We start from the raw sequence: 24,210 nt of genomic DNA, 5'->3' as shown, positions 1-24,210 counted from the left end.
TTTTTGGCGTCTTTACGATTTTTGCGTAAAAACGCGAGTTTTTCGTAGCCATTACGAAAGTTGCGCAAAGTCGTGATTTTTTCGTAGCGTTAACACTTGCGCGCAAAGTCGCGCCTTTTTCGTAGCGTTAAAACTTAAAAGGAGCAATGTTTCGCGCAAGTTTTAACGCTACAGAAAAATCGCGACTTTGCGCAACTTTCGTAATGGCTACGAAAAACTCGCGTTTTTACGCAAAATCGTAAAGACGGCGAAAAACTCGCGTTTTTAAGCAAAAATTGCCCCTTAATGTATGTAGACAATTTGCAATTCTTATCGTCTTATTTTTATGGTTTATGATTTTTTTTAAATTTTTCATTCTGGTTGCTAGGGTCCAATTTACCCTAAACACTGGGCAGCTGATTGAATGAGAGACTAGAAGATCAATATGAGAGGGCTCAGAAATATAAGTTATAAAAACTAACAATACCAATTAAGTTGTTGCCTTGCAGATCAATATTTTGGGCTACCTGGGTCAGTGACCCACATAAAATGTAAACTGAATGTGAACTCTCTCTTTATTGCCTTTTCTATAGTAACATAGTAAGTTGGGTTGAAAAAGACATACGTCCATCACGTTCAACCGTAAACGTATATATAATTAAATAAATCTCAACTTGGTCAGCTCTCATCATAAAGGATATCCCTCATGAAAGAACCTTTTCATATACTGGCCACAAAAAGTGCGTCCATACTCTTAATTGGTCTTAACTTCTAAAAATGAATCAATATTAGTGATGAGCGAATCTGTTTTGCTTCTCCATAAATTTGCAAAACAGCAAGAAACTTCGCAAAATGGCGAAAAATTCGCAAAACGCATTTGTCGCGCAATTTTTTGTCACCTGTGTCTTTTTTGTTGCCCAGGTCTATTCTTTTGACGCAACCACGCATTTTTTTTACTCTATCGCGCCCTTTTTTTGGCACAAACTTGACACGCGACCAAAAAATTTCCGTGTGCCAAATTTTCCTGCATCGAATTTTCACAGAAGTTTTGTGAAACAATTCACTGATGGCGAAATGCAGAAATTCGCTGCAAATCCATGCCTGGCGAAAAAATTCACTCATCACTAATCCATATCTCTTAACCTTCTGCACTCTGTCATGGTTTACTACATTTGAAATTATTATACCAAAGTATTTCTTGGCCCTTGGAAGATTCACCTACTTTAGTTACAATAAGGCAGTAAATAGCCTAAATATGTTTATAGTGTAAATGCATACCCTTACATTTATCAGCAAAGACTCTAATGTGCCCCTTCATTTCCATTTCTCTTTCTGAGAAAAATACATCCTGCATAATTTGGCTTTTCTTCAATGTTCTATAACAGTGCTGTCCAACTGGCGGCCCGCGACCCCCCTCTGTGTGGCCCCCCACCTGTCTGGCTGCTTTGATGGCTTACTCTTGTGTAAGCTCTATGTGGTATCAGTACTGTGATTAACTGCCCCCCTGCATGGTTCTCACCTCAGATTCAGGCTGTAATCCCCCTGTATTGTTTAAATATGTAATCCCCTGTGTTGTTCACACCTTTTAATCTCTGCATTGTTCACCCCCTGCAGTGTTCACACCTCAGGCTCAGGCTGTAATCACCCCCATTGTTCCCCTGTTCACACCTCAGGAGCAGTAGAAACCCACAAATAATCCCTGCACACTACAAAAAGAACATATACTGAGGTGGTACTGCAATTAAAAAGTTTTTTAATATATAGTTATTGTGCAGACTGTAGGGGCAGTGCCAGCATTGTGTCACTGTAGGATGCCTGTGTGTGCCATACACACAGGCATCATAGGGCAAGCAGAGTATGGCACACACAGGCAGGGAAGGCAGAGTATGGCACACACAGGCCAAGTATGGCACAAATCAGCCAAAAATGGCAAACACAGTGAAAGTATGGCACACGCAGGCAGAGTATGGCACACACAGGCAGGGTAGGGCAGGCAGAGTATGGCACACACAGGCCAAGTATGGCACAAACCAGCCAAGAATGGCACACACAGTGAAAGTATGGCACACAGGCAGGGTAGGGAAGGCAGAGTATGGCACACACAGACAGGGTAGGGCAGGCAGAGTATGGCACACACAGGCAGGGTAGGGAAGGCAGAGTATGGCACACACAGGCAGGGTAGTGAAGGCAGAGTATGGCACACACAGGCAGGGTAGGGCAGGCAGAGTATGGCACACACAGGCCAAGTATGGCACAAACCAGCCAAGAATGGCACACACAGTGAAAGTATGGCACACAGGCAGGGTAGGGAAGGCAGAGTATGGCACACACAGACAGGGTAGGGCAGGCAGAGTATGGCACACACAGGCAGGGTAGGGAAGGCAGAGTATGGCACACACAGGCAGGGTAGTGAAGGCAGAGTATGGCACACACAGGCAGGGTAGGGCAGGCAGAGTATTGCAGGTTTTTGCTGTACTACAACCATTAATATGGGTATGGTCATGTGATAACACGGGTGTGGTTTCAAGTGGGTGCGGTTTCAAAAAGGGGAGTGGTCAAAACTGGCTTCCATTATCGGCCCTCCACCACGTACGTCGGAAAAATTCCGGCCCTCGGTACAACAGAAGTTGGACAGCACTGTTCTATAACATTGCCCAACACACAAATATATATAAGGGCTCTTGTATGTCCACAAGCACAGTTGTGGTACCTACATTTTCCCCACAGTCAGTGAGTAAAACCACTTTCATTAAAAGGAACTTACATTAAAATGCATTCTTTGCACTTCGCTATGGTCTCTGCACATAGTCCCTTCCATGAGTATTAAATATACAGTATGTGTAACCAGCATCTCAAAGACAGATTTCAGTTCGCTAAATATAGACACCTTCCTTTCATTGCTGATATGTCTAAGTATGGTGCCATCTGTCAACCCCAGGCAATTTGTTTAGCTAAAACTTCTGAACTACAACAATATACGTTTTTAGACTCTTGATTTACAAACCTAAGTGCAAATTACTAAAATGGGCACTGAACTTTCTTCTGCAGTTGTCTATATGTTATTCTGCTAGATTTTCTGCAAATTATTTTTGTAAAGTATTTTTAAGAATATTTAGGGAAGCAGTCTTCATATAATTTATGGTTTTCCCAAAATGTATTAAGGTTTACTCCATGGTTTGTAAGAAATAATATATGTGTTATCACCTAAAATAGGAGTTACCATCTAAACATTATCACCTAATTTATCAACCTAAAACCAGCAACATATTGCAAATAATGTGAGTTATTAACATTTTACAACCTATTTTGCATTTGCAGTAAGTATATTATATATATATGTGTGTACATATACAGTAAATGTGTAAATATTTGTTTGAAAAACAAAAGCATTTTAGTTTATTCCCTGTGGTACTAAGGATGCTTTTTACACCTGTTATTCAAGGGTTAAACCCAAACTAGAGCTTGCACACTGACAATAGGTTTTCTGATCCCCATTAATATGTTAATTAAGTCTGTACACTGTCACTGTGATAATAACTCATGTTTCATTATCATTTGCGACAATAACTCACATAATTATGCAATAATAACCTAATATTGCATCTTATTTAAGAAGCACAGCATCATAAAGGATGATGCGATACCCACAAAAAAATTAAATTAATGAAGCGCATTCAGTACTTCACCCTTAAGCCACCTTTAGTGAATAAACCCCTTTATATCTTTTTCAAAGGACTCTTTACAGTTTTCTTCACACCCTCCTCCTGGTTAATATAACATTATAATGTACTGCATGCATCATGTGAGGTTTGTAGTTCATACATTTAAAACCATATTTGTATAAAATCCACATGATGCATAGGAAATTTGATGTGCCTTATGGACTTGCAGTGATTAATATGCAGTATGTGTACAAACAACATTGCCAACGTGTGTTTATGAAGCATATTGAGTACAAGGTTGCATTAGTTTCTTCACAATAAAGCTCGTTCTGTTTTCCCTAAATGCCAGTAATTATATTTTCTATAATATATATATATATATATATATATATATATATATTTATTTTTTTTTATATATATTTAATTATTTGCAACCATACTATATGGGCACATTCATTAAATTACGACAGGTCTGATTACAAAAAAATTGTATTTTTTCTAAAGTTTACCACTTTTGCATTTTTTCTGTGATATTTTGTTGAATTGCGCAACTTTTTCATACTTTAAGACAATTTGCGTGACAAAATCATATATGTCGCAACAAGTACGAAAGTTTCGGATTCATTCAAGCTTCAGTTTCATGACTTTCCTTGGGCCAGGTTGGAGCTGCAGAGTGCCATTGAGCCCTATGGGAGACTTTCCTTGGGCCGGGTTGGAGCTGCAGAGTGCCATTGAGCCCTATGGGAGACTTTCCTTGGGCCGGGTTGGAGCTGCAGAGTGCCATTGAGCCCTATGGGAGACTTTCCTTGGGCCAGGTTGGAGCTGCAGAGTGCCATTGAGCCCTATGGGAGACTTTCCTTGGGCTGGGTTGGAGCTGCAGAGTGCCATTGAGCCCTATGGGAGACTTTCCTTGGGCCGGGTTGGAGCTGCAGAGTGCCATTGAGCCCTATGGGAGACTTTCCTTGGGCCAGGTTGGAGCTGCAGAGTGCCATTGAGCCCTATGGGAGACTTTCCTTGGGCCGGGTTGGAGCTGCAGAGTGCCATTGAGCCCTATGGGAGACTTTCCTTGGGCCAGGTTGGAGCTGCAGAGTGCCATTGAGCCCTATGGGAGACTTTCCTTGGGCCGGGTTGGAGCTGCAGAGTGCCATTGAGCCCTATAGGAGACTTTCCTTGGGCCGGGTTGGAGCTGCAGAGTGCCATTGAGCCCTATGGGAGACTTTCCTTGGGCCGGGTTGGAGTTGCAGAGTGCCATTGAGCCCTATGGGAGACTTTCCTTGGGCCAGGTTGGAGCTGCAGAGTGCCATTGAGCCCTATGGGAGACTTTCCTTGGGCCGGGTTGGAGCTGCAGAGTGCCATTGAGCCCTATGGGAGACTTTCCTTGGGCCGGGTTGGAGCTGCAGAGTGCCATTGAGCCCTATGGGAGACTTTCCTTGGGCCAGGTTGGAGCTGCAGAGTGCCATTGAACCCTATGGGAGACTTTCCTTGGGCCAGGTTGAAGCTGCAGAGTGCCATTGAGCCCTATGGGAGACTTTTCTTGGGCCGGGTTGGAGCCGCAGAGTGCCATTGAGTCCTATGGGAGGCTTCCAAAATCATGCACAGAAGGATCAAAGTCAGAAAGGTTCTCCGCCGTTTACGATCGCTCGGATACGAAAATTTCGGATCACCATTTGCAAACAATCGTTTCAATATGAAGATTTCGGAACTTTCAGATCGTAAGTACGAAATTTTCGTATATTCAAACTCGCAAAACATCCAGAAAATTCACGAAACATCACAAAACGTGTTTGTCGTGCAACTTTTTTGTCACCCCGGCTTTTTGTTGTCGCCTGCGTCTTTTTTTGTCGCACACATTTTTTTGACGTGATCGCTACTTTTTTTGATAAGCAACAAATTTTTTCGCAGCAATTTCTCACGGAAGTTTCATGAACCAATTTATCAATGGCAAAATGTGGAAATTCACCGCGAATCGATGCCTGGAGAAATAATTCGCTCATCACTGTATATGTGTAATAGTCACACGTGACGTTTCTCTCTCATTTTTTTACACGTCAGATATATAGTGATTAGCGAATCTGTCCCGTTTCGCTTCACCAAAAAATTCTCTTTTTGTACGCGACCATGTCCCTTTTTGACACAGCCATTTCCTTTTTTACACGACTTGATTCTCACAAGTGCTCACAATAAATGTTAGGGTCACAGTGAGAAACACCTTTTTCTCTGTAATTATTTCTTCCTTGTCAAGAAATACTTAAGCATGAAAATGATAGAAAAATACCAGCCAATACTGGATACTGGCTTGGAATGTAGACTGTATAGCAGTGTTCCCCAACCAGTGGCTCTTGAGCAACATGTTGCTCCCCAACCCATTGGATGTTGCTCCCAGTGGCCTCAAAGCAGGTGCTTATTTTTGAATTTCTGGTAAGGAGACAAGTTTTGGTTGCATAAAAACCAAGTATAATGCCGAACAGAGCCTTCTGTAGGCTGCCAGTCCACATAGGGGCTATTAAGTAGCCAATTATTTATCTTATTGGCACCCCCATCAACCTATTTCATGATTGTGTTGCTCCCCAACACTTTTTCCATTTGAATGTGGCTCACGGGTATAAAAGGTTGGGGATCCCTGCTGTATAGTATCACAATGCACTGCAGTTAGGGCAAAAATGACTGCGCTCCTAAAACATTTTATTATAATTGCTAGAAATTTCATTCTAAGAATCTCAAAAAATATATTTTTATGGTCTTCCATTCACCTTTCTTTAAATGATGTTATAGTTTATTTAGTCTCCAGATAAAACAAACAAAAACACATGTATCAGATTCTATTGTATAACCTGTTGATGGTTATCAGTGTGATGAAGCCTGCCATGCTCTAAAGCTTTCATTGGTCTTCATGACTAAATTACTTAGAGGTCTATTAAGTGGTGTGGAAAGGGATAAATGCTACATTAAAGGAAATCAAATAGGCATATGGTAGCTGAAACAGATGTATGTACAATATTAAAACACAAAACCACTGGAAACTTTTTAATGTTGCATTTAAATTAAATAGGATCGTTAACAATAACAAATGAATTTGAACTAAACTAAAGCCCAGCCATCAGCAACACATTTTGATGAGATGTACAATTTATAATTACTGGAACAGTCATTATGCACCCCTATAAAATCTTACTGAGGCATGTATTGTACTAGGTGTAATGGGCTTGTATGCTATTGCTATTTATCTTGGAAATAATTTGATTTCATGAATAAGTGCCATATTTTACAAGATATAAAGTGTTACGTCTGTCTGCTGATTCGAACAATATGGGAGTTTCACCTCCTGCTGAAAGTATTTCCTATCCATACCTTGTTTATTGCTTCACCCATTAAGCACACAATGGGGATGAGAATAAAGGGATTAAAGGAATACTATACCCCTAGAATAAATACTTAACCAACAGACAGTTTATATTATGTTAAGCGACCTATTAAAGAATCTCGCCTAACTGGAATATATATATCAGTAAATATTGCCCTTTTACATCCTCTCCCTTGATCCACCATTTAGTGATCACATGACAGAAAATAATGCAGCTCTAACTGTAACAGGAAGTAGTGTGGAAGCAAAAGGCAGAACTCTGTCCGTTAATTGGCTGATGGGGCCTAGCATGTATGTGTGCCTTGGCTTGTTTGTGTGCACTGTGAATCCTATGATCCCAGGGGGTGGCCCTTAATTCTTGTGTGGGAAGATAATGTATAAGCTAAAAGTGGTTCATATAAACAGACAGGGGACTGGGAAGTGACTGGGAAAATGGATACTAAAAGCCATGAAGGCTACTTCAAACCCTCTTAAAGAAAAGGAACTCTTTAACTACTCAAGGAAGAGCTACGGTCCTCCCATTATTTCACCTTTGGATTCTTATGACAGTATCAGCCCCTCTGGATATATGTAACCTGGATGAACATAATTATCAAGAACTGCAGGACCCAGCCTATCTGGGCTTAGCTACACATGGAATATCTGTAGGACACATTAGGTTAATTCTGCCAGCATGTGGTGCAGTTATGAACTTATTTCTTAAAATGACAACTTGTGCTGATTGCTGAATACAATTTCTTGTAAATCATGTTCCTGACCTTTATATTGCCTTGTCTCATAAATATACATGGCAGAAGGGTTATGTTGGCTTGTTATGGGAGAGCGAATTTAAAGATAGCAACATTGAGCAGAGATTGGACAGAGTTGCACCATCTGACCAATAAAAGTTTTCAAGTAATTTAAATGGCTTTATAATTATCTTTTGTATGTCACTTTAATAAACTAGTTCCACCACATCTACATGAAGGCTAGTTTATTCATTTTTAACCCCTTTTGTAAAGAAGCATTTGCTTAAATGTTCATTCCTCCAGCATCTAAACTGTGTTTATTTTCTTCATAGTATTCACATTTATATGGAGTTACACCTTCACTCTTTTAACAAGTATATCTTAAGGTCATAAGGTCTTTCTTGAAGTGATTTGCTATTTTGATAACCTATTTCCTGGGAAGTTTCAGTATTTATAAATACAGGTATGGGACCTGTTATACAGAATGCTAGGGACTAGGGTTTTCCGGATAAGGGATATTTCTGTAATTTGGATCTCCATACCTTAAGTCTACTAAAAAATCAATAAAACATTAAATAAACCCAATAGGATTGTTTTGCATCCAATAAGGATTATTTATATCTTAGTTGGGATCAATTACAAGGTACTGTTTTATTATTACAGAGAAAAAGGAAATCAGTTTAAAATTCTGTATTATTTGACTCAAATGGAGTCTATGGGAGACGGGCTTTCCGTAATTTGGAGCTTTCTGGATAATGGGTTTCCGGATAAGGGATCCCATACCTGTACTGTTTTATTATTACAGAGAAAAAAGGAATCATTTTTAAAAATGTGAATTATTTGATTAAAATGGAGTCTATGGGAGATGGGCTTTCCGTAATTTGGAACTTTCTGGATAATGGGTGTCTGCATAAGGGTTCCGATAACTATAACAGGACCTCTGAAACTTAAAGCAAAGTGGTATCTTACTGGTATCTTTACTGCACATCTTGTTAATTTTAAAGGCATCTAATATTGAAATCCTTATTTTACTTTTTTGTCACACACTTTAACATGGGTTCCACTAGTAATATAGATTAGGAACATAAAACTTTGATAATAATGTTGATCTACCCAGTTTTTCTTACTGAGCCCCTTCCCCACTAACAACATATTATGAAGGGTTACAGTATGCTGAGAGCTGCAGTCCAGCAGTGTCAGTGCTGAATTCTTCAACCATCAGTGCTCAATAATAAAATATATAACTGGGTAGTTTTTCATTTTGATGTTAAAATGTGAAGGTTTCTGCATTAACTATAAGGCAGAAAAGACACAAATCAACACAGCTGTCCACCCCATTCAGTAAAGCAGTGTTGAAAAGTATACTAATAGCAACAGACTAAATTCCCATCAAATATCCTCTTGTATTTTGTTGGAATCTCATGCTAGATATACGATATTTAGAAACGTAACAGTAACAGGATCATGGTACCAAACTGTTCCCTGAAGTGCAGATGACCTGCAACTTTATACCCCCTTACAAATTTTGACTAAACTATTTTACCTTTATTTAATTAACAATGACATTGTAATTGTCTTGAATATAAAGAGATGGGGAGTTGCTGACAAGACACCCAAGACAGCAGATAAAGTTATTAATGGTTATTTGTTTTAAAATAAAAGTCTTTTTTTTGTAAACTTTTTGCTTATCATTCTGGATCCCAAAGACAGTATAACAGGATAGCTTTCTTATTGTGTTTAAAGTAGTGTTTAAGGCAGAACAGTCCCTAACCCTCTCGTGAACAGAAATATAACCTAGCTCAGGACTTGGTTTTATTTTCTTAAAATTACTTTTATCTTGAAATTGGGTGAAGATTATATTGAATTGTACAGCAGACAATATGAATGCAGAGTTAATTTTAGTGTAGGTATCCCATAGCAGTCTTGCCATTGTATGTATGTATATCTTTATAAAGAGATACTTATGTATGCAGCACTGTATGGTACAGTAATACATTAATACAACAAACAGGGGGTTATTACATTATGGATAAATTCAAAGAATGATAATACATACAAATAAATACAAGGTACAGTTGCAATAAGTTAAGAATCAAAGAGACAAGAGGATAGAGGTCCCTGCCCCGTAGAGCTTACAGTCTAAATAATATTGCAGCCTAATTGTCAGGAAACTGTTACACTGTCATGAAATATAAAATTAAGTTACATTACAGCAAGAAAATAAATGCCCAGTGGTCAAGTCATTTTGCTTTATAAATGCAAATATCTTGGGGTGTGACTCTATTGTTAACTGGTTTGTAGCTCAGTGGATGGTTATAGATCTGGCTTTTGTATAACTACTGATTTAAACCACCTACTTTTAGCTAAAGTACCGTATATGCTCAAGTATAAGCAGATCCGAATATAAGCCAAGGTACCTAATTTTACCTAAGAAAACTGGAAAAACTTATTGACTCAAGTATAAGCCTAGGGTGGGAAATGCAACCGCTACTGCTAAGTTTCAATAATCAAAATATATATACCGGTACTGTACTGTATGTGTTCAACTTTAAATTACGGTAAATAATAATAATTCACAGTATTCACCTGTATTTGCAACACTGATCACATGATATGGATATACCTGATCAGTATTGCTAATACTGGTAAATACTGTACTTAGGTACTAATTATAGGTAATTATTGATCGATTGAAGTTAAACACACATGATATCAATTATGAATAGTGATGAGAGAATCCGTGAAACATATTTGTTGTGCGTTTTGTTTGTCACCCTCATTTTTTTGACGCATGCGTCTATTTTCTGTCACCCGCGGCTATTTTTTGGTCGCCCCCGCTTTTTTTTGACACAACCGCACCTTTTTTTACATGATCATGCCCATTTTGACACGACCATGACCATTTTGACGCAAACATGCCCAATTTGACTTGACTGCGCCCTGTGGAAGAGCGCACTAACAGGTAGCCTGTCGGGTTGGCAGGGGCAGCGGGAATTGCTAGGCGGGAATTGCTAGGGGGGAATTGCTAGGGGGGTCTGAAGGGACCCATGGAACCCGACTCAAGTATAAGCCAAGGGTGACTTTTTAAGCACATTTTGGGTGCTGAAAAACTCGGCTTATACTCAAGTATATATGGCACTTTAACATACTGTATATTTACTTCTAACATGTAAATTGCAGATTTCTTCCTGCAGTAGAACCCAGCAAAGACAATTACAAAGAGATCTAATATTAACTTACCAGTCTCAGGCTCACAAATTTGCTCACAGGCATCTGTGGTTCTCTGGCCACAAAGATCTTGCACCCAAGGAGAGCTGGAGTTCACCTGATAGAAGAGGGACAACTGGGCAGGATTTAACCAGTCAGACACATCCAGGTAACTACCCTCGCTGATCACAAAGCTGCTCCCTGCCAAGAAGGAAAAACCATTGTTTTTATTACAAACAGATCTCTGAAATCTCCATCAATATAAACTGCTGTTTATGAATAAAAAGTAGAATGCAGATTTCTTTCCCCATTAACTATACAAAAATTGGTCCAATTCCATTTGAAGAGGAAAGTATTTTGCCTAATTTAATTTCAGATTTTCCAGTTGACATCAATGGCATTTTTACATGATAAACCCCCATTTTCTCATTAAATTGAATCAGTCCCCAAATATTTTTCATCCAAGAAAAGAAGCAACTGTTTGCCAATATTTGGTTTAAACATTAAATGTAGAGTTACACATAGGAGATGTGCCCCTGGATGTAAAGAAGCTCATGTTATCATATTACAGAGCTAGATATTAGGTGATAAATAAATGATTGCACTGCGTTGGAACTTGCTTTGCTAATGAGCTAATTTAATGGGAAGAAGAGATTCACTTCTTTAGCGTGGGACTTGCCACAGGATAAAATGTATTTTTATTAGTTAATTTATTATCATTTCCTTTATCAAATGAGCATAGTAAATGTCTTTGCGAAGGCATTGGTACCAGTTGTTATTCTTTCAATACAAATTAATCTCTCTAAAATGTTCAGCTGACAGAGGCCCAGAACAGATGTGTGCATATACTTATCCAATGCTTTATGAGACATAAGACAAGGCTTTGTATATGAGAACTCCAGTCGCTTTGAATAAATGGATAGCAATGTGAGACGTCTAAAAGCTTCACCCTCACTATTGCATTTATGTCTCTACCGCTACACCTTTTTCCATTATTCCTAAACTCATTCTATTTCGTTAACTATTCTTATACCCCTACGGTGATCTAGTTCCCTATACTTCTGCAGTATAGGATAAAGAGGGCGCTCTGGTTTCTCACCATCTGCAATGAAGTGCTCTGGTACATGCAACGTAACCTTCACAGTGAGCGGACAGGACAGCTGTGACCCGCACACAACAGCCAACACACAGGCACTCACCCCGACCAGTGTCAGGGCTGTCCGGCTCAAAGGGCTTTTCAGTACACCTGTAATTACAATAGAAAAAGTAAAAAAAGGTTAAAAGAAAGGTAAAAAGTTAAAAGGAACACTACTCAGAACACTCATTAAATGTTATAGTGACATTTCATGCTGTACAATAACAAATGCCATTGAACACAAGATTTCTACAGGGTACATTTCCGGCTTGCTAAACAAATAACAAGAATGTATTTTTATTTTATAAATCTGTTTCCACTACAATAAAAGCAGTCAGGGTTAATCCCCATCTTAAAATGTTGCAAAATAGAATCTATATCTTGATGTTGAATTCATTTAAAATGAATGATAGAGTTACGGATAATAAAGACCTGTATTATTTGTATGACATCTTTTGCTCTCCTATTCGACATCCTTAAATGCTGAGGGTGTATTCTTATACTACAGTTTTATCAAAATACAGGTATAGGACCCGTTATCCAGAATGCTCGGGACCAAGGGTATTCCAGATAAGGGGTCTTTCTGTAATTTGGATCTGCATACCTTTAGTATACAGGTATAGGACCCATTGTGCAGAATGCTCAGGACCTTAAGTCTACTAAAAAATCAATAAAACATAAAAATTAATAAAACATTAATCAAACCCGATAGAATTGTTACAAGGTAAACTCAATTACAAGGTACTGTTTTATTACAGCAGAGAAAAAGCAAATCAGTTTTACAATTCTGAATCATTTGATTAAAATGGAGTCTATGGGAGACAGGCTTTCTGTAATTCGGAGCTTTCTGGATAACGAGTTTTCAGATAACGGATCCCATACATGTATTAAAAAATCAATAAGGATTCATTTTTTCTTAGTTGGGATCAAGTACAAGGTACTGTTTTATTATTACAGAGAAAAAGCAAATCAATTTTAAAAATCTGAATTATTTAATTAAAATGGAGTCTATGGGAGAAAGGTTTTCCGTAATTCGGAGCTTTCTGGATAATGGGTTTCCTGATAACGGATCCCATACCTGTACTATATGACTCAAAGCTCAGGATGTAAGAAGCACAGACAACCACTTCTGTAGATGTATCTTTTATTCTTTTGTAATATACTTGTTTTATTCTCCAAATGCTATATCTAGAATTCCACAGTAAAGATAATATAAATATTGTATATTTACATTGGTATCTTTCCATTTAAATAAAGCAATTTTTTTCCCTGACAAGGTAATAAAGTGAATAGCAGCAGAGAGCAAACACACACACAGAATTACAATTCAATGCTTCTAAAAGGTGTAACAAGAAGATTAAACCGGAAAACTAAGTCAATGTGATGAAAACTCTGGACAATTACTAATAGTGATGAGTGAATCTGTCCCATTGCGCTTCGCTGAAGAATTCGCATAACGGCAAAATGTTGCACGTCAAAAAGAATTTGCCGTGGACATAATTTATTTTTTTTTGGAAGGGTTTCTTTAGCGTGCATCTTTTTTTGATGCGCTGCAAATTTTTCAGCAGCGAATTGTGTCGCCCGTTTCAAAACGGCAATGGCGAAATACGGAAATTCACCACAAATCCATGCCTTGCTAATTATTTCGCCCATCACTAATTACTTACTCAGGTCTGACCTACATAAGACCCTTCGGCTGAGTACACCTATCTGCCCCTTAATATCGCATTATGCAATTCTATGCAACAGCATCAAATATTATGCAATGCTGCAAATATCAAGGTTCTTACATGAGAAAAGAAACAAATACAGGTATGGGATTTGTTATCCAAAATGCACAGGAACTGGAGTTTTCCGGATAAGGGATCTTTCCGTAATTTAGATCTCCATAACTTAAGTCTGCTAACAATCATTTTAATATTAAATAAACCCAATAGGATTGTTTTGCCTCCATTTTTAATTAATTACATATTAGCATCAAGAAATCATTTCTAAAATTAGAAATATTTGCTTATAATGGAGTCGATGGGAGATGGCCTTTCCATAATTTGGAACTTTCTGGATAACGGGTTTCCGGATAAGGGATCCCATACCTGTATATACATTTCTATTACTTTGGCACTGGCAATTGATATATGGAAGGTGTATATATATAAGAATATATATTAGCAATAACTTATTACATAGGTGTACTTTTGCACTTGTGGTGTTGCACTTAGTTGAGTGTCATTTTTTTACACATATTATATTAATACTACATATATCCATCACTTTGAAATTGACTTTGACTGGTATAGTGCAGTGGAGCTTATCTCATGCCACGTCAGGTTCCAGTCAGTGCACGGAATATGTCTGGTTGCTATACCTGAGGATACTACTGATGTCAGTAAAGAAATCCCTTTAAATTGTAACCAGCTATGCTTTCCATGGCTGCTGTAAATCCTATCCAGTAGTAAAAAAGGTAAATACTACTAATCCTGTTTTATCTGTAAAGCATTCTGAAAACCATGCAGGTGTTTTATTGTTAACTAAAAGACAGCTCAAGAGAAATATACTTTTACCTAATCACCAACAGCAACTCAAAGAAAGAATCCTATAAATGTTGCTATGGATCACCAAGGCCAGTTTACTCCAAAAGGGGCTGAATTGCTTTGTTTCTGAGCACTCATACTCCTACTGACCAATCCACAAGTCGTTTTGATTAGACTATTCCAGATCTCAATGATTGCAACAGATAACAACACTGAAACACTTTAGCACCTATGCAAATAATCTCTGCATTCTTCTGTGTGCCGTATACACACACAATTTGGGGCAGATTTACCAATGCCAGTTTCCCCCCCCCCACACACACACAATTATTTCTATTAAAAAAAAACAGATTATTTGCCATTTATTATGTGTCAAAACCGTGAAAAACGTAAATGTAAAAATACACCATGTAAAAACTGTCAAGGTTATGTAAGACATCAGGGGGAGCTGTCCTAGGCATGTTTTTGAAGTCCTTTCACTTCTAGGTATTTAATCTTTTTTCCTATTTTGGGGAGCTATTAGTGCTATATAAGTGTAAAGTTTTTTTGTTGTGACTTTTAATAACATCATGTTTTTTTACCCAAATTTGGTTCTGTCCCTACAATGCCCAACCAGATTACCTCTAGCTATACTTGAACTGAACCTGCATCTTGTTAGTTGCTGGAACATCTAGAACTTCAGACATAAAAAAAAAAAAAAAAACAATAATTGAATTCTGCTACAAAAAAAAGGACTTAGTCTGCACCTCTATTTACCAAATTACTGCTCATAAAGAAAGTGTTTACAAAGATAAAATCCCGTTTACCAGTTTAGTTGCAGTCTCTGCACTCTCTCCAGCTCATTAATATCCTTCTTAAGGACTGGAGCCCAAAACTGCACCGCATACTCAAGGTGAGGCCTTACCAGGGACCTATAAAGGGGCAAAATTATGTTCTCATCCCTTGAGTCAATGCCCTTTTTTTATACAAGACAGCACTTTATTTGCTTTAGTAGCCACAGAATGACACTGCCTTGAATTAGACAACTCATTATCCTTCTCAATTAAGGATCCCCCCAACACACTATCATTTAGTGTATAACTCACATTTATTTCTACCAAAGTGCACCAAGTGCATAACTGCACTTTTCAACATTGAACCTCATTTTCCATTTCGCTGCCCAGTTTTCCAATTTTCTCCAACCACAATTTAGTATCATCAGCAAAAAAGAAACAGTACTTTCAATGTTCACCTCCAGGTCATTAATAAACAAGTTAAAAAGCAAAGGGCCAAGGAAAGACCCCTGCGGTACTCCACTAACAACACTGCTCCAAAAAAAGTAATCTATCTTTCAGCCAGTTCTCTATCTAAGTACAAATACTATGTTCCAGGCCAATATTCTTCAATTTTATCATGAACCTTCTTTCAAATGCTTTAGCAAAGTAAAAATAAATCACATCCACTGCTATCCCAGAGTCGAGGTTTCTGCTCACTTCCTCATAAAAGGCAATTAAATAAATCTAGCAAGATCTGTTATGTATAAATCCATGATGGCACTAACTCACAGTATTGCGATTTGCAATGTATTCAAGTATCCTACCCCTTGTTACCCCTTCCAAAAACTTTCCTACCACTGTTAGAGCAGGGGTTTACTCAGTATGCTGGCTAAAATAACCTTGTCTAATAAGCAAGACTGTCTGAAAAGGGAAGTGTTAGATACTAGCTCCTGGACTATGGGCTTAGCATTACAACTGTTGAATCCACATCGGTATTAACCAATCATTAAACATGGTACTTGTATATCTTAATCAAGGTCCAATGAGCTGTTTAGCTCATTTATGCAATACAAATATGTTGATGATGTTTGTGTCAGGGTATAAATGTGTCTAAAGCTGCTGAATGCTATGCTGGTATTCTGAGCACCAGATCAATAAATTGACTTCGCTGATTGAGCATTGAGGGTCTCCAGGTGTGGTACTTACCTCGTTGAATCAAGTAAAGAGGTTTGGAGATCACAGAACTAAACCTGTTTATTACCCTGGGATGAATACCATCCACTTGTGGACCTTTGTTTACCTTTACATGTTCAAGTTTCTTTCAAACCTCCTTCTGAGTGACCCATGTGTCAGTAGTTAAATTACTAGAATTTGGTCTAATATAACGGAAGCCTTCATTAGCTGGCTCCTCAGTTGTGTAGTCAGATTAAAAAAAAAAAAAAAAAAGTTCAGAATTTCTGCTTTTTCCCTGTTCTCATCAACCAACTGACCCCCCTGCAATATCCCACTCTTTCTTGCTTCATACTTAATAATAGTTTTGGATTCCTTTTACTCCTGGCTGAAATGCCCCTTTCCATCTCTATTTTAGCTTGCCTGAAAGCTTTTTGGCATGCTTTATTGGCTTCCTAGTACCTGATGAAAGTTTCAACGGTCCCATCAACTTGAATACAATGTTGTTCCTAGCTTACAAGGGAAATGTACTGACATGTATACTTGTCAAGCATCATTTTAAGGACATTCCATTTTATTTCTGTGTTTAAACCTGTGAAAAGCCTTTCCCAGTTAATGTATTGCAGAGATGCCCTTGTACTGGCTAGATTTGCACATCTAAAATTCAAAGTTTTACTTACTCCCTTACAGAATATAGAAGGGACCATGTTATGATCACTATTTTCTAAATGCTTACCCATGCAAATGGTAGAGTTGTTATTTAAATGAAAAGTTGTTATTTAGTATATCCACAAACCTGCTAGCTTTGACATGGCCACCCCATTGCTCCAATCTATTTCTGGATAATGGAAGTCCCCCATAATAACAACTTGACCCAGTTGTGAAGCCTCCTCCATTTGTAATAGTAGCTGAGCTTCATTCTCCTCACTTATGTAGGGTGGTTTATAGCATATAGCAATGACAATTTTCTTTGTTACCCTGCTGAATCTCTACCCAAAGAGGTTCCACACCCTCCCCTTGCTGTCCCTGGTAATTTCTTTAGTTTTCGGCTTTAATTCTGGCTTTACATAAAGACAAAGTCCTCCACCCTTTTTAATCCCTCTGTCCCTCCTAACAAGGATGTAACCATTTAAATTCACAGCTCTCCTAATTTACCTGTCAAGCTTAATGCATCTGCCAGAATACAGCAGAGGTTACTACTTTTCTATTTGAAGGTTATATTACTTTTCAAAGTTTTAGTGTTAAGGTTACTATTAGCCAGTTTTCTTGTCACAGAGGGATCTCCTTAGTTGGTAAATTGTATGCCCCCTTCACTCCTCCCCCATGACCCCTTACTTATCCCACTGCCTGGTCTACACTAGCTTTCCTATAATACTCTAGCTCACCCACCTTTGCCTAGTTTAAACATTCGTCCAGCCTCTTAGCCATTGTTTTCCCTAGTACAGCGGACCTTCTTCCATTGAGGTGCAATCAATCATGGCTATATAGATTGTACGCCAAGAAAAAATCAGCCCAGTGCTTTAGGAACCCAAACCCTTCCATCCTACACCAAGACTTTAACCACAAATTTAGCTCCCTAAGCTCCTGCTGGCAAAACGTTGGCAGCAAATGACATTGGAAGACCTTTCCTTAATTTTAGAGCTTAAATCCCTGAACTCACTCTTTAAGGTCCTCCACCTAGCATTCATTTTGTCATTAGTACCAATATGTACTGACAGGGTCGTGCCCAGCCCCTCCCAATAATTTGTTTACTTGATCAACCACATGCCAAACCCTAGCACAAGGAAGACAGCAAACGGTTCAGTTGTAGTGATCCATAAGACAGATTACCCTGTCAACTTTCCTGAAAATTGAATCCCCTATAACCACAATCTGTTTAGACCTACAGTAACTCTGCTCTCCTCCCTACCACTACTGGAGAATCTGGTCTCCTGGCTATTAGAGTATTCAGCCCCATCTAGAACTGCCAGTCCAGAGTTTACGCTCCTATCTTTTTCACAAAATCTGGCAAATCTGTTGGGATATACAAACCCTGAAGTTGCCTTCCTTCTCCTTTTTCCCACACTAGATTTTCTAACTGTTACCCAGCTGATGGCCTCATTATCCTACTGCTGTTATCCTCCCTTCAAACTATCTGTCCCCGCTAGTTCCTGCTCAGTGAGCCTCTAAAGCAGCAATTCACTCCACCACAGAGCTAAGCATTTTTTTAGTGAGGTAAGACTGTTTAGTGTGTCAGACCTTCTATCTTACTGCCACTCATACTCCTAGTTACAGAAAACAGGGAAAAAAAGACCAAAGTTTTTAACTCTTGTGTTTATAACTCCACTTACAAAGACTCACTTACTTAAAGAGCAGCTATCCACTATATTATAGCTCATTTTGACTGCATATAGAAACATAAATCTGAGACTCTTACATTTAAGTTACATTAATGTCATTAATGTCTACTTTCCTTTCTTGTGGCATTTCTGCTCTAAATTGTACCAGTATAGAGAAAAATAATAGACTACTCTGCATGTTCTGAACAATTTTCCATTCTCTATTTGGGGACTGCTCAGCATTGTTCCTCAGGCAGGCATTTATATTAATAACTGCACTACAAGCACAATTAATCATGTTAGTTTGTAGAAACATATGTGCAGTCTTCGGTCACACCTTTCATTCTTGAATTGGCTTCTGTGAAACACATAACTGCATTCCATCTGTATATTTTCATGAATGTGTTTCATTTTTGCAGTGAAATATAGCCACCTGAAAGCTATCATCACAAATGCATAGTTATATATCCAACAGTCATGGGCATTTTTAATGGACACCATCAACACTCCATGTGTTAACCTTCATGTAATAGTGTCTGTGAAGAAGCTTACTTCTACCTAGTAACAACCAGAAACAGCAAAATCTTGTGTTTGGATTCAGTTGGTAAATATATACTCTATGATTTAAAACAATGGCTTTTACAATCTGTTCCATTTTGCTTTGCCTGAAAAAATCCTCAAAACTGGCGAAAAATTCGCTAAACGGTGAAACATTTGCAAAATAGTCAAGTCATTGGGCATTTTTCCTGTGCTTTGGTGCACATGCGCCGTTCAGGGGGGGCGCCCGCCCCTGCTACTGAAATGGGTGCCCTATGCAGAAATTTACTTTGGTGCCCCCTCCCCCAAATATTACGGAAGTAAAAATAGAAAGTACCCCCAATTGCCCCCATAAACAGTGCCCCCAATTGCCCCCATAAACAGAACCCCCCCATAGACAGTAGCCCCCACACAAAGTGCCCCCAATTGCCTCATACACAGTACCCCCCATAGACAGTAGACCCCACACACAGTGCCCCCATAGAAAGTACCCCCAATTGCCCCCATAAACAGTGCCCCCAAAAATAAGTACCCCCAATAGCCTCATCATACACAGTACCCCCCATAGACAGTAGCCAGCCCGCACACACAGAGCCCCCAATTGCCCCCGCAGAAAGTACCCCCAACAGACCAGTGATGTCGGCGGCTCCTTCTCTCTTATGCCGCGGCAACAGGCACTACTATAAGGTTGTGCCTCGTCGCTGACGTGTGACGTCATACGCACGGGCGCAACCTTATAAAAGGGCCTGTTGCAGCGGCATAAGAGAGAAGGAGCCACTGGCGAAGACTTGCTTGGTATATTTTTGCGCAGAATGCGCACTCTGCGTAGGGAGCGGCGGTGCTGGGTGCCCCCCTGGGAGTTGGTGCCCTACGCAGAGTGCGTACTCTGCGTATAGGGAGCGGCAGTACTGGATAAATCATAAAAATGTCTAACATAGTAGCCAGAACACTATTTCCTCCATTACAGCTCTCTAAACTGTTAGCAGTCAGTAACCAATCAGTGACTTGGGGGGGGGACATAAGGGACATATCTGACCTGTGTGCTCACATACTAAGTTAACAGTTATGTCCCATGTTGCCCCCATAAAGTCGCTGACTAACTAAGAGGTTAGAGAGCTGAAAGTAGGAAGTAGAGTTCTGGTTATTAACTGTTAACTGCGGCCTTTATAGATGACATTTTTGCCTAACTAACTATATTGAAAACATTTTTTATTTTGCACAGTCTATTTTAGCCAGTTTCATTTTTGCACTGAACTGTTCCTTTAAAGAAAATTTGCCACTGCAACATTTTTACCCTTTGTGTTCATATAGAGAGCACCTCTGCTCTAAATAAACGTCAGTAGTTGCAGGACTGTCCTTATCGTTTTTATCCAATATCCACTGCTGCTTCCTAACTTGTGTGTGTCTGAATGACGTGAAAGTTTTGGGACAGGTAGGGGGGGATGCCTATGTACCTAACACCTCCTGCCCCATCGTGAATACAACTTCCAAAAGAAGCAGCACTGTATGGGGGGTACCTGTTACAGAGCACACATTCCTGCAGCAATTAATATATGGAAGGCAGGGTACAAAGTATAAAAAAATGATAGCACCCTGCCTTTTACCTTGTTATCGAGCCCTACATTAACATGGAAATGTGAGCAAATGACAGAAGCTATTGTATAGGCTGCAGAATATGTTGGCAGTTTATAAATATGGGTTATCATTATTATTGGTATAAATATTTGAATGATATTCTGTAAAAAAAAAAAGAATAAATTGACCTACAGAAAGATCATGTCACAGAAAATATGTACATAGGGTATGAAGAAGATGGATAGTAATAACAGCCAGCAGCCAAGAAGAATACCATTTTTTCTCTACTGAGAGTGACCTTGGTCCAGCTGCTACCTGATCTATATATGTATCTCATTGGGTATTCTAGCAGGAACTCTGAATGATGTGTATTATATATGATTTTATAGTAGTATGTTTTTTATGCAACATCTGTGTTGTTATAAGTTTTTAAGAATTACAACACAGCAGCCACACATAGGAAATAGCAAGGCTTTTTTATTTGCCATTTTACGCAAATGCCTACAGGCCATTGTCAATTCTATGCAAACGCACATATTATTATAACACAACTAACTATCTTTTACTACTCTCATTTTCATTTCCTCTGCCACATTCTTTTCAATCATTTTGTTTCTTAAAATTGATTCTTTCATGGCAGTTAATCACATCCAGCATCTTATTCCCCTATACAGTAATGCAGGCTATCAACAACCTAGAGCACAATTTCACTGTACTGCAATCAATAACAGGGATCTCGCACTCCTCACCTTTACCCCTTAACCCCCAAAGGACCCCAACTTGATCAGCAGAACCTGACACCTGTATGTTCCCTCCCAAGTGCCTTTTTCCAGAAAGAACAACCCCAACCTTGACAGTCTAACCTCATAGTTTAACTCTTTTACTGCCAACGACGTATGGGATACGTTGCGGCAGTAAAAGGGCTTAAATGCCAATGACGTGTCCCATACATCATTGGCATTTAAGGGCTGCTCTCGCGCCGCCGCTGCAGAGAGCTTCTATCCATGACAGCTCCCCTGGGCAATGTGCCAGGGGGGCTGTCATGAGGGTCCTGCGAGACGATCGCTCGCAGGACCCTCCAGGAAGCAGCAGACGCGATTGCATCGCGTCTGCTGCTTCCTGCTTCCTACTTCCCCCAGGAGTGCCGGCCCACTGAGGAGGAGGCGATCGGGTCTTCAGGACAGGTAAGGATTTATTTTTTATTTTTGCATTTACACAATTACACACACACTTACATACATTTATACACACTTACATACATTTACACACACTTACAGCACACATTTTAGCAGGTTTTTTTTCATTTTTCACACTTTTATACACACTTACACACTATCACACAACTTTTACACATGTACACACATGTATACACAAACACTTTGGGGTTTTTTTGTTTTGTTTTTTTCATTTTACCACTTTGTTTTTAGTTTCTTTTACCTAAAAACTGTTTATTTTGACAGTTGGATCAGATATTCTGACCACTAATTACACTGTCATGTGACTTATTTTGTTGTTTCACTGATTTGCACAATTTTTGTGGTTTTATCGCATTTTATCCCTGTATAAGTGTTCCTAATCTGTTTTTAGCGTAGCTTTGCCAGGTGAAACTTTGGTGTACAAAAATAACTTTGCCTATTTTGAATTCATCAGAATGTGTACTTTCTACAAATATATGGTTTTCTGGGGGTCTCTGTATAGTTAGGGGGGTTACTGCACATAATACGCTGTCAGGGGTCTCTGTGTGCAAAAGCTGAGTTGGCAGGCGAGAAATCCTTATGCGCTATTTTCATTTTGGGGTCAGTACATACTGCATACAGGTAAATCTATGCATATTGGGCATCAAACTGTTCAGTAGGCCTCTGGTGTTCCTATTTGGGGTGACTTGCCTTTGTATGCAAGAAATAGTGTGAGATAAATGCGGCAAATTGCAACATTTTTAGGCAATTTTCTGAAATGTCATAAAAACCAATAACTTTAGGAAAGCTTTGCAGATTGGTACTTTGGTGTAGAAAGGACTCTTTACCCTTGTTGGATTTGTCAGAATGTGTACTTTACAAAAATATATGGTTTTCTGGGGGTCTCTGTATAGTTAGGGGAAGTTTCGGCACATAATACACTGACAGGGGGCTCTGTGTGAAAAAGCCGAGTTGGCAGGAGAGAAATCCATATGCGCTATTTTCATTTTGGGGTCAGTACACACCGCAGACTTGGGTATAACTATGCATATTGGGCATCAAACTGTTCAGTAGACCATAGGTGTTCCTATTTGGGGTGATTTTCCTTTATCTGATCTTTATCAAGAAATTGTGAGAGATAAATGCGGCAAATTGCAACATTTGTATGCAATTTTCTAAATGTCATAAATCTGCAAACTTAGGAAAGCTTTACAGCTTGGTACTTTGGAGCAAAAAGAAATGTTTACCCATTATAGATTCGGGGGGATGTGTACTTTCCAAAAATATATGGCTTTCTGGAGTGAGTGTACTTTTTTTGTAGCATTATCCCACATAAATGATGTAAATGTGTTGATTTTGCAGGAGCTGAAATGACAGAAATGACAGTACATATGGGGGTATGTTCACATTGGGGCCCCTACATGCCACATACTTAGGTAAACCTATACATATTGGGCATCAAACTGTTCAGTGGACCCCTGGCGTTCAAATTTGGGGTGTTTTATCTTGGTACCTAATGCTATGTGGGAGATAAGATGCTGCAAACTGGAAGCTTTGAGGGGATTTTTTGAAATATCAAAATTGCTAACTTTAGAAAAGCTGTGCGGCTTGGTACTTTGGAGTAGAAAGACATGGGTACCCATTTTAGATTTGGGGGAATGTGTACTTTCCAAAAATATATGACTTTCTGGGGTGAGTGTACTTTTTACTAGCTTTATCCACATATAATGATGTAAATGTGTTGATTTTGCAGGAGCTGAAATGACAGAAATGATAGATCATATGGGGGTATGTTCCCATATGGGCCCCTACATGCCACATACTTAGGTAAACCTATACATATTGGGCATCAAACTGTTCAGTGGACCCCTAGCGTTCATATTTAGGGTGTTTTATTTGGTTACTTTATGACCTGTAGGAGATAAGATACTATAGACTGGAAGCTTTGAAGCAATTTTTTTAAAAAATCACAAATTTTGATAAAAACCAATAACTTTAGGAAAGCATTGCGACTTGATAGTTTGGAGTAGACAGACGGTTGTGCCTATTCTGTATTCCCAAGAATCTGTTCTTTCCA

The 24,210-nt window shown here is 38.9% G+C and overlaps 1 protein-coding gene across 2 annotated transcripts in view; it reads right to left on the bottom strand.

Moving 5' to 3' along the window:
* The window catches only part of astn2 (astrotactin 2), a 675,040-nt gene that overhangs the window by 369,773 nt on the left and 281,057 nt on the right, over positions 1-24,210 (bottom strand). For both annotated transcript variants that reach the window (XM_002935205.4, XM_031891225.1), the window contains 2 exons: positions 12,037-12,183; positions 10,971-11,138 (listed from right to left, as the gene is read on the bottom strand). In XM_002935205.4, coding sequence (XP_002935251.2) covers positions 10,971-11,138; positions 12,037-12,183 — 315 coding nt within the window. The remainder of the gene's footprint in view (positions 1-10,970; positions 11,139-12,036; positions 12,184-24,210) is intronic.

Source organism: Xenopus tropicalis, chromosome 8, assembly GCF_000004195.4.
Source record: "Xenopus tropicalis strain Nigerian chromosome 8, UCB_Xtro_10.0, whole genome shotgun sequence".
In the NCBI taxonomy this organism is placed as follows: domain Eukaryota; kingdom Metazoa; phylum Chordata; class Amphibia; order Anura; family Pipidae; genus Xenopus; species Xenopus tropicalis.
This window is presented reverse-complemented; position numbering and strand designations above follow the sequence as displayed.